At 35.2% G+C, this 14,875-nt stretch overlaps 1 protein-coding gene across 2 annotated transcripts in view; it reads right to left on the reverse strand.

The window, feature by feature from the left end:
- Positions 1 to 14,875, reverse strand: part of DGKB (diacylglycerol kinase beta) — an 804,553-nt gene that overhangs the window by 451,494 nt on the left and 338,184 nt on the right. For both annotated transcript variants that reach the window (XM_065939288.1, XM_065939287.1), the window contains one exon: positions 12,854 to 13,014. In XM_065939288.1, coding sequence (XP_065795360.1) covers positions 12,854 to 13,014 — 161 coding nt within the window. The remainder of the gene's footprint in view (positions 1 to 12,853; positions 13,015 to 14,875) is intronic.

Here is a 14,875-nt window from a genome sequence, read left to right on the forward strand (position 1 = left end):
ACTTTTATCAAGAGGCTCTTTAGTTCTTCACTTTCTGCCATAAGGGTGGTGTCATCTGCATATCTGAGGTTATTGATATTTCTCCCAGCAATCTTGATTCCAGCTTGTGCTTCCTCCAGCCCTGCGTTTCTCATGACGTACTCTGCATATAAGTTAAGTAAGCAGGGTGACAAGATATAGCCTTGACGTACTCCTTTTCCTATTTGGAACCAGTCTGTTTTTCCAAGTCCAGTTCTAACTGTTGCTTCCTGACCTGCATACTGGTTTCTCAAGAGGCAGGTCAGGTGGTCTGGTATTCCCATCTATTTCAGAATTTTCCACAATTTATTGTGATCCATACAGTCAAAGGTGCTGGCACAGTCAATAAAGCAGTGGATATTAACTAGACTTACTCTCATGATCATTTTGCAATGTATACAAATATTGAATCATACTGTATACCTGAAACTAACATAATGCTATAAGTCAATTATACCCCAATTTTTAAAAAGAGGAAACAAACAGAACATTTGATACAGAAGCACTCATTATGGTCTGGTACAGGAAACCCAATAGACATTAATACACTGTGCAAAGTACACCAAATAATGTCATACAAAACAAAAATATTTCCATCCTGTAGTGAAATAAAGATCCTAGGTGATAAACATAGGTGACTCTTGGTCACCTTATATCATTGTACCTTGCATCTTTTCCTTCATAAAACTTATCACTACTTTGAAATCCATTTGTCTTACCCCTCTAAGAAGATGAAGACTGAGAGCTGAGGTTATGCCTGATCTGTTCTCCAATACCGACTTCCACTATACTACCCAGTACTTCAAGAATGTCCAGCAACACTGAACATAAATATATCAAAATATGAGACTGCATGAAACAAACAAGATTCATCAGAATACCAGTTACAATTTAGTTAAGTCTATCCACTTAAGCACATAAAAACACATCAAATCTCAAATCATTATTAAAACAATTTTTATAAGAGGCAGGGGTATAGAGCAGGTCAGAATGAATATTTGAAGGTAAATGTAAGCATCATAGCAGCAGGCTAAGTGACAGTTAAATACATCTGAATAACCCTGAGAAATTTTAAAGTGTCACAATATATTGAATCATAAGAGTAAGTTTCATTTCCCTCCCCAAACCTATACACACCAATGTTAATATTGTTAACATTTAGGTATATATATTTGCTGACTCTTTAGTATGTTCTTAGAGACAGAGCTACATAAAAAATTGTATTTTATCACCACATCATCATTCTTAACATTTATTAGGCATCAGTGTTAATGTTGTAAAAACTTTACAAGTCCTTAAGTCAATCCCAAATATCTCCTTAAAATAGCTATTATCCTCATTCTCAAAAGAATAGGTGACATAGTGTTTCCTTACGGACAATTTGCTTTGTGACTTGACATTAAAATATTGGGACCTCTTTTCCTGTTGTATATCATTTTCAAACTGAATAAGCTTTTAGATATTTCCAAACTGTATGTCACTAAATAATACTGGTATCATTTAGGCTTCTGTATCATTTATTTCTGCAGAATGGACTCTTAGAAATGGGGTTGGTGGCTCAAAGGGTACTCACATTTTAACAGATACCATCAAATTATTCTCCAAAAAAGTATTTAAATTTATAGACCCATCACACAATTATGAGTATTCTTGTATACATTCACTGACATTAGATACTACCACTATCTGTAATTTTCAATAATCTGAAACAACATAATCTACTGCATTTTTCATTTCCTTATAAATTTAGAACATTAGTAGTCTTATTATCTGGCTTTTCATTGTAATTTTCACAGTCTGTATTTTTATTAGATTCTTTTTACTAAGAATTCCATATTTTAGTTTATTAACACCATGCTTATTACTTGTGCTGGAAATATTTTCTTTGACTTGTTAATGAGTTTTATCATACTGTTTTGAATGAAACATTATGAAAAGCAATTTTGATTCCCTTTTCTTCTATAGGTTCTAGGTTTCCAGTTTGCCTCACACAGGTTTCTCCTACCCTAAGCAACATACTTTGGTATTTTCTTCCAATATCCTATAAGTGTATTACTTAAAAGATATTATTATATTAACATTATCCTATACAATATATTAATATATAGGATACAATTTGCATTTTTAATCTACTGGATGTCTATTTAACATGATATGAATGGAAATATAAATTTTCATTCAAAAGAGTAACCAATTCTGTCAACTAATTTATTATGCACTTCATTCTTACCCAATGATCTGAAATTACAAAATTTTACAAATACTGAATTCTCTGCATATCTTTATAATTTTTGATCTAATCTTATACTTTAATTAACGATTTTTGTGCTACCATATTTTAGTTACATTGATGCTGCTGCTGCTAAGTCACTTCAGTCGTGTCCGATTCTGTGTGACCCCTTAGACGGCAGCCCACCAGGCTCCCCTGTCCCTTGGATTCTCCAGGCAAAAACACGGGAGTGGGTTGCCATTTCCTTCTACAATGCATGAAAGTGAAAAGTGAAAGTGAAGTCGCTCAGTCGTGTCTGACTCTTAGCGACCCCATGGACTGCAGCCTATCAGGCTCCTCTGTCCATGGGATTTTCCAGGCAAGAGTACTGGAGTGGGGTGCCATTGCCTTCTCCATTAGTTATATTAACTTGATAGTATTCTGCACATGGTAAGAAAACTGACCATTAAAGGATATTAATCATCTCAAAAAAATATAATGGCATTTTTGTATAATTGTAAACTACCGTTTATCAAAACAAGTACAGAAATCCTACTAGAATTCTCAGTAGCAATGGACTAAATTTATATATTGAGATTTTACATCTTTTAATAATATATATTCACATAGAGAAACACAAGATGATTTATTCAGGTTTTAATTTATAAATTTGCATTGTTAGTTTTCTAACAGGTTTAATGTCTTTCTTACTAGACTCGAACCTTGATACTTCATAGATTTCTGATAACATTAACTAAACTTATATTCATATTAACAGATAATTTTATAAAAGGAGGATTTAGGGTCATTTTCCTGTATATTTATCTAGTATTTGGCAATTGAAGTTGATTTACTAGTTTTATTTTTAGTTGATGCATATTGACTATATATGATATCATATCATCTCCAATAACATTACGCTTGTCTCTTGTCAATATTTTCACATTTAAATTTTTATTATTAAATTAGCTCATTTTTCTAAAGATGCTAACTACAGTGGTGACAAATATAATCCCTGCATTTTTTCTCATTTTATTTGGGATGCCTCTAATATGCCACTATTAATACATTACATGTTAATCTGTAGAAAATGGTTACACATTTTCAGTAGTTTTCAACTATAAAAATCGCAAACTTGCTTTTTATTTAAATAATTATGTTAATAACACATTTGCCTTTGTTGAAATAAATCCTACTCAGTCAATAGGTTGTATTCCTTAATTTCAAGACTTGAATTTACTTGCTAATTTTGTTGTTTGCAACTGTTGTATTTACATACATGTTCTTTTTGGGGGTTGTGTTAGTGAGGTATTTATATTGAGGTTCGCTAGCTATACAAAATGAATGGGCAAACATTCTATCTTTATACTCTGAAACAATTTTTAAAATATAAGAATTATTTGTGCTATGAAAGACTGTTTAAATGACACCAGTTTTGATAGCTCTTTTACTATGTTTTTACTTCTTCCTGTTTGGTTGTATGCTTAGAGAAATGGTTCTCAAAGTGTGACCATGGACAAGAGATACTGGGACCATCTGGGAGATGTCAGAATCATCAATTCTTGGACTCCTTTTCAGATCTACTGAAAGCCTGGGCTTGAGGGTCACAATCTGCATTTTAAAAAGTCCTGCAGGTGACTTTGATACATACTTAAGTTTGAGAACTACTGCCTTAGATTTCCTACCCCTTCAGCAGCAGTTCCCAATTTCCTGAATCTAATGTCTAACGATCTAAGGTGGAGCTGAGATAATAATAATAGAAATAAAGTACCCAATAAATGTAATGTGCTTCAATCGCTCTGAAACTACCACCCCCCCACCCTCCGAAAAAGTGTTGTCCACGAAACCGGTCCCTGGTGCCAAAAAAATGTTGGGCACCGCTGCCATTCAGCGTATTTCAGCTTTTTCCATTTAGATGGGCAATACTCAATTTCTTCCACATTGTAAAGTTTGCTGGCACAGATGCACATGATTTACTCTTATAACCATTGAAATATTTTCCATAACTGTGGCTGTATTTTCAGATTTATTATGTTCTGTGTTTATTTCCTTTTGTTTAAAAAAAAAAATGTTGGAAAGAGAAGTGGGCAAGATAGCGCAGGGGGCGTTGTCAGCAGTCACCCTTCCCCCATCCCCTCCTCAAGGAATACAGCTTTCGACAATCACTAAGGAATAGATAGTACCTTTGCCGAGTCAGAGAGTCCAGCGGAGAAGTTCCAGCAGAGCAAAACATCCAAGAACAGATCCACTTAAGGGGGCAAGAACACATTTCCTCTACCGGCGTGACCCCTCCCCCAGCGTGGCCCAGCTCAGGGCCAAAAAAAGCTCCATTCAGTCCCAGATTTCCCCCAGCATCGGGATGGAGTGTTCAGCTCCTGTGCCTCGCAGGATGCTGCCACTGCCGCAGAGGCCACTTCTTTCTCGTCTCACTTGGAGCACCGAGTGTCTCAGCATCAGTTTGGTGGGGAGTGGGTGGCAGAGGCTGGAAGCAGGTAGGAGAGAGAAGGCCGCACACTCACTAGGACATTTGGACCTCAATGAGCGGCGATGGAGCCTAGAGATCAATACAGAGATTCCTCCCGGAGCATGGCCCATGAGCTGCTTCTGGAAGCCTACACTGATGGTTTCAGCAGTCAACGGACCCACCGCGCGCCCGCACAGATTTATGGGCCTCCTCCCTCCCCACCTCCTGGCTGGCATTCTGCGCACATGCCCTGTGCGTGCTGCGTCCATGCGTGCGTGCGTGCGTGCGTCCCACGTGGGAGAGCAAGCCGAGAGCAGGTGATCACTTCCAGATGGCGGGTTAACTTCACGCGACTGGAGGAAGGTTCTAAATGTGAGCATTGGGGGGCTCTGGCCTAAGGAACCACACAGGTCGCGTCAGCACCCAGCCAGGCTTTGGGGAATGGAGAGAAAGCAATCCTAAAACTGCCTCTCCCCTACCTTCTCAAAGAGACGTAGGGAGTTCATGCATTGAGAGAAAAGGGTCCTAGAACGCCTCAGGATCCCTAGTTGGGCTGACAAGGTGTATCTCTCTCCAGCCTTGTTAATTGAGACTGGAGAAATTGACTGCTTTTTAAAATGTAGGCTACAGATCTATTTTTAAAAATATATATTTATTATTTATTTTGCTGTCCTGGGTATTAGTTGCGACATGCGAAATCTTTAACTTGTGGCATGAGAACTCTTAGCTGCAGTAGGTGTGATCTAGCTCTCTGATCAGGGTTCGAACCCATGACCACTGCACTGAGGAGCTTGGAGTCTTTAGTCAGTGAACCACCAGGAAAGTCCCAAGACTATGGCTCTTGAGGCTGCCCTGTAACCTGGCTGCAGTCCCTTTTAACCATGGTACCAGGGTCCTGTTTGCTCAGGGATCCAGAAGGAGGCACGCTCATCCCTGCCCCAGAGGAGGCCCACTTACATCTTTCCTATTGTCCCCTGAAGATACTGAAGCTGCCTGTAACTCAGTATAATTCCAGCCTCTCTCAACTATTTCTGTCTGCGAGTGTTTCCACATTTTGAGGTTTATACTTACCAAGAGTCATTTGTGTGGTTTCCAACACTGTTTATGCCAATTTTAGTCTTTATTATAATTATATAATTTAATTACCTATTATAGCAATGGAAAATATGATTACAAAAAGAGTCTTTGTTTTATATATGAAAACAAAGTTGATTTGGGAAGATTGGATATAAATGCAGTTGTGAAACTGCTATAGAATTATATGTTCTTTGCCATAGAATTATATGTAAGAGAGAGCATTATAAAAGATTTTTGAAACTATTGTAAAAATCTAGAAGGATTTTTATACTCAGATTGCTTCACAAGTGTCTTTTGAGTTTTTGTTCCACTTAAAAGAATCTAAAAATGGAAATAACAGATGGTTTATTATGAAGTGTGATTTATACAAGCAAACTTTGTAGAACCCCCATTGATGACCAACATTCAAAGAAATGACAGTAGCTGGGCCTTTAAGAAAAAATTGGTCAATTCAATTATATTTATAGATTTTAGGTTAAAATGAAATATCCAACGCTATATGGGTCATTTTTATGACACTTATTTTACCTTTCTATTAATGTCTAACTTCACCTCTAGTAGAAGACCTTCTGCTATACATAAATTGGACTACTTCATTTCCTGATTGTATTCACGGAATCATTCAGGGGCCTCTCTTCAAAAACAAAAACCACATCTTGGCTTCGAAGTCGCTTCAAGACACAGGAGCAGCCACTTCTGCTATTGTCTTTGTTGTCATTCATTCCCAGATTCTCTCTTTAAGTTTCAGGCACATTGACCTTGTAGGTCTTTGAACACACCAGGCCATTTCTCTACTCAGGCTCTTCACATACAGTATACCTGCTTAGTATGCACTTTCCATCTCTTTGGTGTCCACCTGACTTACGTGTATTCCTTAGATCCTCTCTTAAATGCATGTTGTTTATACTGACCTTCTTTGACTATGAGAACTAAATTTGACTATGAGAGCTAAATTTATTTGAGCTCTTGGCAACTTTTGTTGTCTTTCACAGTATATATCACAAATTTCCCCCAAAAGTTGTATTTGTGCATTTTTTAATACTTTTACTATTAAGCTCCAGATTTTAATAATGGGGTGATCTGTCTCTTTTATTCATTTCTACAACTCCAGGACCTGACCGAAAAAAAAGAAAAAAAGATACTTTTTTGTTAATTACACAAACGAATGAAGAGTCAACAATGAGGGTGAAACTAACGGCATGTATGAATTTGATGTTGATCCAGTGGATGAAAAATTTTCTAACTGTAAGTTCTGAGATTATCTGTAGTCATTAAAGTACAAAATCAGACTAAAAGGTAGGAACTATCAGTTTTTCTTACTAATTTCCATCATCTATATTTCTAATACTAGATGCTAAGTCTCTCATGACAATTCTGTCTCACCTCACAATATCCTAAGTTTAGTGATTACATAGACTTCTATCCTGTTCACTGCCAATCCTCAAACAGTATCTAACACAAGAAGATAATAAATAAGCTTTTATTTAAGGATCACCACTGTAGATGAATACCTATTTTCAGAGTTAAGTATGATTTCAGAATTATTTCCATTGTTCTGGCTAAAAGTGAAAAGCATTACAAAGAAAAAATTAGCAGAAACTGACTAGTTATTTACCAGTTTCCCCTTTTCTTCTTGGGCAAACACAATTCCTTTCCTTACAGTTGTGTGCATGCTAAGTTGCTTCACTCATGTCCAACTCTGTGCGAACCAATGGACTATAGCCCACTAGGCTCCTCTTTCCATGGGATTCTCCAGGCAAGAATTCTGGAGTGGGTTCCTGTGCCCTCCTCCAGAGGATCTTTTCAACCCAGGGATCGAATATAACGTTTCTTACATCTAACCTGCATTGGCAGGTGAGTTGTTTACCATTGGTAAAACCTGGGAAGCCCGTCCTTACAATTAGGTGTAATTAATTGATTAGGATATGGCCAGTGGGTTATAAGCTGAACATTTTCCAGGCCTGGTCCATTTAAAAAGAAAAGCGCTCACAAATGCCAATATTCCACTCTCTTTTATCAACCAATTGTTGAATAGAGAGGACTGTATGTATCTAGATGAGGGTAGAGCCATAAGACAGAAAGGAGCCTGGGTCAATGACCAGCTGGAACAGAGCCTCTTCCAAAAAGCCAAGTCCTCTATCTTAACATGTGGAGGAAGAACTAATTTTCAGTTGTCAGGCCACTAATATTTTGAGGTTGTGCCAAAACCCACTCTAATACAAAGGTTATATCATGCTGTATATGAAGATTATATATTTCTAACTCATAGATTTTCTAAAAATTTGAAGCAAGGCTTAATGTAAGCTGTAAAGCACCTACAGTCAGCATATGAAAGGCAACTATTGAAACAATGAAAACAACATTGACAGTACAGTTTTGAGACTATCTTATAATTAGGAGGTAGGAGGGTTCCTAGAGATAATTTCAAGTACAAATTATGTGCCATCTTAAGCTTTCTCATGTTGGTGATAGCAAAAAAATTGAAATGTCCCCCTTATGCTTTCATTGCTCCAATTCAGCTGTTCATTACATACTCAGCAATAGCTTGAGGTACATGATTCATTTCTTTTTGTTGTCTGCTGGATTTACTCACCGGGGCAGAGAATCAAAAGTTGATAAATAGAACTCACTGAGTGACAGCCAGAACTTGAACTCTATAAGGTCTACTGGTCTGATTTGACTCTGAGTGTTGATCCTCCGTCTTGCTGGGACAGACGTAAATATTTCAGGCAAGAATGCTCTCCCTCTTTTCACACCTTTCTTTCCCCTGTCAGACTCAGTGAAAGAGGCTGCAAGTTAAATAGAACAGCACTCTTCTAAAGAAAACAATCAAAACCTGCCTGGTTTAGTTCTGTGCTACCTTAAAATCATAAATGTGTGCAATTGCATATTATTTTATACTTTTATTAGACCCTAAACCTTGCATCTCAACTTTAGTACTTTGGTATTTCTAGCAATTGCCTATGTAATGTGGGGCAGAGTTCTAGCAAAATATCCTCCCCCTAGGAAGCTAGTATTTGAACACATATCAACTGAGCACCATTATTTTTCGAGATTTCAGGCTATATCCATTCTGTCAAGTTTCTATATGTCTCTCTGCTTTTCCACTGAGTTCTTCATCTACTCATTCATTACACTATGTTATTATAATTATCCAGTTCATTTGTAGCATGTCTAATTTGGTAAAATAGTTCTCTATTTCTTCTTATTAAGATGTAATGAGCTACTTTGTTATATATATTTTGGGAAAAGTTTTTCAAATTTTTCATACAAATCCAGCTCTAATTTTGATTAGTTATAGGTTAAAGGTATACATGAATGTGCAATATTATATTAAGCTATCTTATCTAAAAATAGAAACTATCTCTGTTTATTCTCATCTTTTATGTCTTGTAGAGAGTTTTAACATTTCTATTTGTAGGTTTTGTATATTCTCTATCAATTTCTAGATACTTCCCATTTTTGCTTGCTGTTTTTTAAATGTGTTGATTATTACTTGTATAATGGAATGCTATTGAATAAATTTATTTTATATTTAGTAACTTTGCTACACTTCCTTAGTTAGTCTTAATATATTTTCAGTTAGGATATTACTTTTTGTCTTTGTGGAGGGATTTTTGGTCTTTATCATTCTATATTATTTGCAATTCTCTTTACAATATTTTTAAAACATCAGTTTTGCAATAGATTTGATTATTTCCAATAATCAAGTTTTATTTTGTTAACATACTCTTTTTTGCTCTTGTTATTATTTGCTGTATGTCCTATCATTTCTCTTACAGCTTTCCTTCTCATTTCTTTAAGTATTAGCTATTTTCCCTTTTTCAACATCTTGAGTTTTGCAATTATTTGTTTCTTAATATCACATTTTCTCAGCCTCACCAGTATTGACATGCTGAGCTATGTGGTTCTTTCTTGTGCATTTGGGGGGCTGTTCTATGAACTGGGAATGTTCATAACATTCCTATATTCTACCCATTAGCTGGCAAGAGCAATACTCTCTCACCCATGACAAGCAAATGTGTGTCCAAACATTGCCAGATGTCTCCTGTGATGGAACAGAAATAATTTCTGTTGAAGACCACTGAAAACTCATCAAAGGCATATAACAAATTGACAACTGTTTACCAGAAAAAAGAAACAAAAATTACTGAACCTAAGATAAGAATGCTGGCAATCTGTGATGTATCAAAGTTGAGCTGCTATCTCACACTTCAGCTCCACCAGGGCAATAGTTCTAGCCGGGCTGGGCACACTAAGAAAGCAAGCAACTTTACTGTCGGGGGAGCTAGCATGATTTGGAGTGGAAGCTAGAGAAATTCCATTACCCAGAGAGTTATCTAAAATAAAAGTCATTTCAGTGGCAAATGTAGCAGCTTGCACGAGTTTGCAAAACTGATTAAGGCAAGCAGCTAACCAGGCAACTAGCCATATTTTCAGCAGGAGGTCTTGGGAATGATGCAGCCGTAATGGGGCTCAATGCTGCTGTGGCTAAGTTGCTTCAGTCGTGTCCGACTCTATGCGACCCCGTGGCTGTAGCCTGCCAGGCTCCTCTGTCCGTGGGATTCTCCAGGCAAGAACACTGGAGTGGTTGCCATGCCCTCGTCCAGGGGATCGTCCTAACCCAGGGATTGAACCCAGGCCTCCTGCATTGAAGGCGGATTCTTTACCATCTAAGCCACCAGAGAAGCCCCATGGGCCTCGGTAAGTTGCCACATATCCCTTGCTGTCTGAAACACTGTATGCATGTTGTCTATATGTGCAGGACAGACTAAAGAGGGGTGCAGATGTGTTCAGGGCAGACTAAAAGCAGGCCCTAGTTATCTGCACATCCTTGGCTAAGTGACAGGCCTTGTACGTGAGCACAAGACATAAAAGGGCCAACAGATATTAGAAGCTGAATTAGATTAATAACTGCCTGAAGTTTGTATGTGTTCCCCAATGAACATACAGATACAGCAGCAAAGGGAGGACGACCTCCTGTCTTGAGGGGTTTAAACACAAACTTTGGTCAACCATACTGACGTAGGAACAATCCCCAGAAGCCAGTGTTAATATAAAAGCAAAAGGAAAATCAAAAATTCAGAGGCATCAGTATATCCATACACTACAAGGGAGAACAGCTCCATATAATTAGTTCTGGGAACTCCCTAAACAAACACAGGAACAACCATAACCCCTGTGGGAGAATGCAAATCCACAGAGGTTACAATATATTATAATCTGTAGTTTCCAACCAAATATTCACAAACACCAGAGGAATGGGAAAGTGTAACACATACTTTGGAAAAAAAGGAAACAATGTCTCCGTTGGAGTCTAGATGTTGGACTTAGCAGACAAAGACTTCAAAACAGTATTACATGTATTTTGATGTATTATATCAAATTATGATGTATTATAAATACATCAAAGAACTAATGTAAACTATGCTTAAATAATGATGACTGTTCAAATAGAAAATGCCAATTAAATGCCTAGAAATATTAAAAAAAAAATAACCAAATAGAAATCCTTGAGTTGAAAAAGTATACTAACCAAAATGAAAAAAAAAATTAATTACAGGGACTTAAAAGAGTAACATTATTCATAATATCCAAAGACTGAAAACAAACTAAACCTACATCAATTTGTGAAGAGATAGACAATATGTTATATGTCCATACAATGGGATACTTACTACTCAGCAATAAAAGGAATACAGTATTTCATGTAGTTCATATAAGTGAACCTCAAAATATTACGTGAAGTAAAAGAAACCAAATGCAAAAGACTATCTATTGTATTGTTTCTTTCATATGAATTATCCATAAAAGGCACATCTTAGAGGTAGGAAGATTAGCTGTTGTTTGAAGCTAGGGTAAGGACTCAGAATTGACTACAAGTGGGCACGGGGATTCTTGCCTTGGGGATAAAAACATTTTAAAATGAGACAGACTTATTAAAATCACTAAAAGGTTTACTTAAAATGATTGAATTAGGTCAATAAAGCTGTTAAAATATTGCTATTCACATTCGTATCAAATATAAACAGGGTTTTTATGATCAAATGCATTATATTTTTCTTGAAATAAATAATTATTATCATACTATTGTAACAATTGTATACTTAGCCTTCATTATGCATTATTATATGAGGCTCATTAAATGTGTAATCACATTATTTATAACTATGAGGGAGAAAATAATCATCATGACACAGGTAAATTGATGGAAACTAAGACAAGAAAAAAACTGCTAAAGAACTCTTACCAAGGTAGCTTGATGCCTAGGTTCATGGACTCAACCAATACTTTCTGTAGTTTGCTATTTGTGTTTGTGTGTGTGTGTGTGTGTGTGTGTGTGTGTACATGCACGTCCGTAAGGGAGAAATGAGACATGACATAGATTAATATTGGGTGAATATGTTCAATAAAATGTAACGCTGTAGATACATATTTTAAGACTTCATAAGTCTGGGTAATATATTTATATAAATATGTGAAAAATCACTGTTAAATTTATTAATTCCTTAGGGATTGAAATTTCAATAACTTTTTAAATTGCCAAATGATAGTTTAATTTCAGTCTCAAATTTTTCAAGAAATTAAGTCAAAAATTACTTTTTTGACTAATTAACCACTTGAGAATACTAACAGCATTTTTCTTAGACTTTAAACTAAATCATAATTTTAAAAATAATGTCTATAAATAGAAGACTAATATGTTGTGATATTATAATATAGATTTCAAAATAAGATAACATTGTATGCATTCTTGTCACACTTTTAGTAACGTGAAACTTATAACCTTATAAACCATTTTATAAACCTTTTAAACAATTCTAAGCTTAATTTTACTAAAAAATGATCAAAAAATTACATATAGTTTCTTTCCTTTGTTTAGCACATGAAAAATCTATTCCTGATTCTCTGATTTTAAATAAATTCAGATGTTTTACTATTATTACCCATTAGAAGAGGTGTTTTGCTGACACAAAGGTAAAATAAATTACTTATAAGCAGTAAATCTTCATAAATAAGAGTTTATGTCAGTGATTATGCAGAACTGGTTAAAAAAAAAAAGAACATTTAGTGGAAAATCTTACCACGCCAATGGAAAAATAATTATTGATGATACTGTAAGGCACTGGGTCTCCCTTCTCATCTTTGTCATTAGGTATGACTTCAAACTTCCACCTGTCCAACATGATTTCTGTGCTGTTTTCAATGTCTTTTAAGATTTTCATCAAATTCTCACCTTCATAACCTAATGGAAAAAAAATTATCTTGAGAAAAAATATAACCAAACAATAAAAGCTATTGCTTATATGTATTTAAGTGTGTGAATGGTTGTATCATTCTAAAGCTAAATAATGCATTTCAAAGCAAATTTAATGCAAGTTGAAGAATTAAGACCAATCTTATTATACTCACATCAATATTTTATCTCTAGCTTTAACTTGCAACTCATATTTCTCTCTTGTGGTACAAATTCTCAGTATAGCCACTGCATAGCCCTCACAAAACTTTTTATCAATATATTCAAAATGGAATTGATGATCTGTTTGGGTATGATCCTCCTGTGAATTCTCCCTCCCAAAGATGACACCCTCCACCCACTTGCTAAAATAAAAGTTCTTGCTGCCATGTTGAACCTGTCCTTTGCTTCTCCTCTCTCTGCATGCTTTACATTTGTTAATACTTTTTCCCAGAAGCCACCCTCCCAAAATGATAGAGTCATACAGTACCACAGCACACAGTTCTCCAAACCAGCCATACCATAGAACTAGTATACTGCACTATAATTATTTACATCTTTCTCCTTAGATGTTCCTTTTCCCAGATGTACCCTCCAGTAATGCTCAACAAATCCATTTTTAAATAAATCTACTATGGCCTGAAAGTTATTGCTTAATATTGTATTTTCTCTTAAACATACCTTTAGTTATCTAACATTATAGTTAATTAGGGCTGTGGTTAATCCTGGCTGCGTTATATACTGAAGTGTTTGCTTTTAACATTCTAAATAGCTTCTTTCTTCATAAAACCTTAGTTTTGGTGTGAGAATGAAGTGAGGAAAAAAGAGAAAATGCATAAAAGGTCTTAGTCTATGAGGCAAAAGAACAGAAAGTTGTCAACAATAATACTGATGATATTAGGATGTGAAATGTTATGCTAAATTAAATAATGTATCTCTCTCTAACTCTGTACACACAGATTCTTGAAATGATGTTTTAAGTTGGAACAACATTTTCATAGATGTTTTTCTGTGTCCAACTCGGGTCTATATTTTAATAATTGGTCTGTTGAATAAGTATATGCCAGAGGCTATGAGTCCTTATTAGAGGTGTTAATATACATAAACTTTAAAAAAATGAATTGGATTAAAATAAAATAGGTACGATAATATGCCAACATTCTCTAAAGACAAATAAATTATATTTATGGTGTATTTGTTGAATTAACTATTAGAGGATTAACTATTAGCCAGAAATCAGGAATACTCATCCTGGAAGCTACATCTCTTATCATACACAGGTCTAAAAATAATTATGCACTATTCAATACACACCACAAAGAGCACAATAAACAGTGATTACACTGACATAAACATTAAAGGAAATAATAGATGCCATATCATATTTATAGCATAATTCAAAATTGATGAACATATATAAAATGCATAGAATAGTATCAGTGATAAAACACTGAATTTTTTAAACGACAAGACTACAAAATTTAAGTGTACTTATTTTCCAGATTTTAATAGTTCCACTCTCATTCTCAATATTTATTTCCTTTTTAACTTTCTTTTAAACTCGCAATTTTATATATATATATATATATATTCCACATTGAATGGAATAAAAGGAGTTTATATTCATATATTTTCCAAATTCTACTCTTATTTGAAAATAAGTTTGATGGTTTTAGATGTAAATAATTTACATATATTAAACTAATATTGTATAATATAGTATGAAAATTACACACACTCAGCAGAAATATAAGTAAATGATAATGCTTTAAACAAACATTGAGCTTATTTTCAGCTACAGCTTATGTTAATAAAAGCATTGTCCAACATAACACTGGAAAAATGGAGGAATGGAACTGACAAGGAAAGA

The sequence above is a fragment of the Muntiacus reevesi genome, chromosome 6 (assembly GCF_963930625.1).
Source record: "Muntiacus reevesi chromosome 6, mMunRee1.1, whole genome shotgun sequence".
Classification (NCBI taxonomy): domain Eukaryota; kingdom Metazoa; phylum Chordata; class Mammalia; order Artiodactyla; family Cervidae; genus Muntiacus; species Muntiacus reevesi.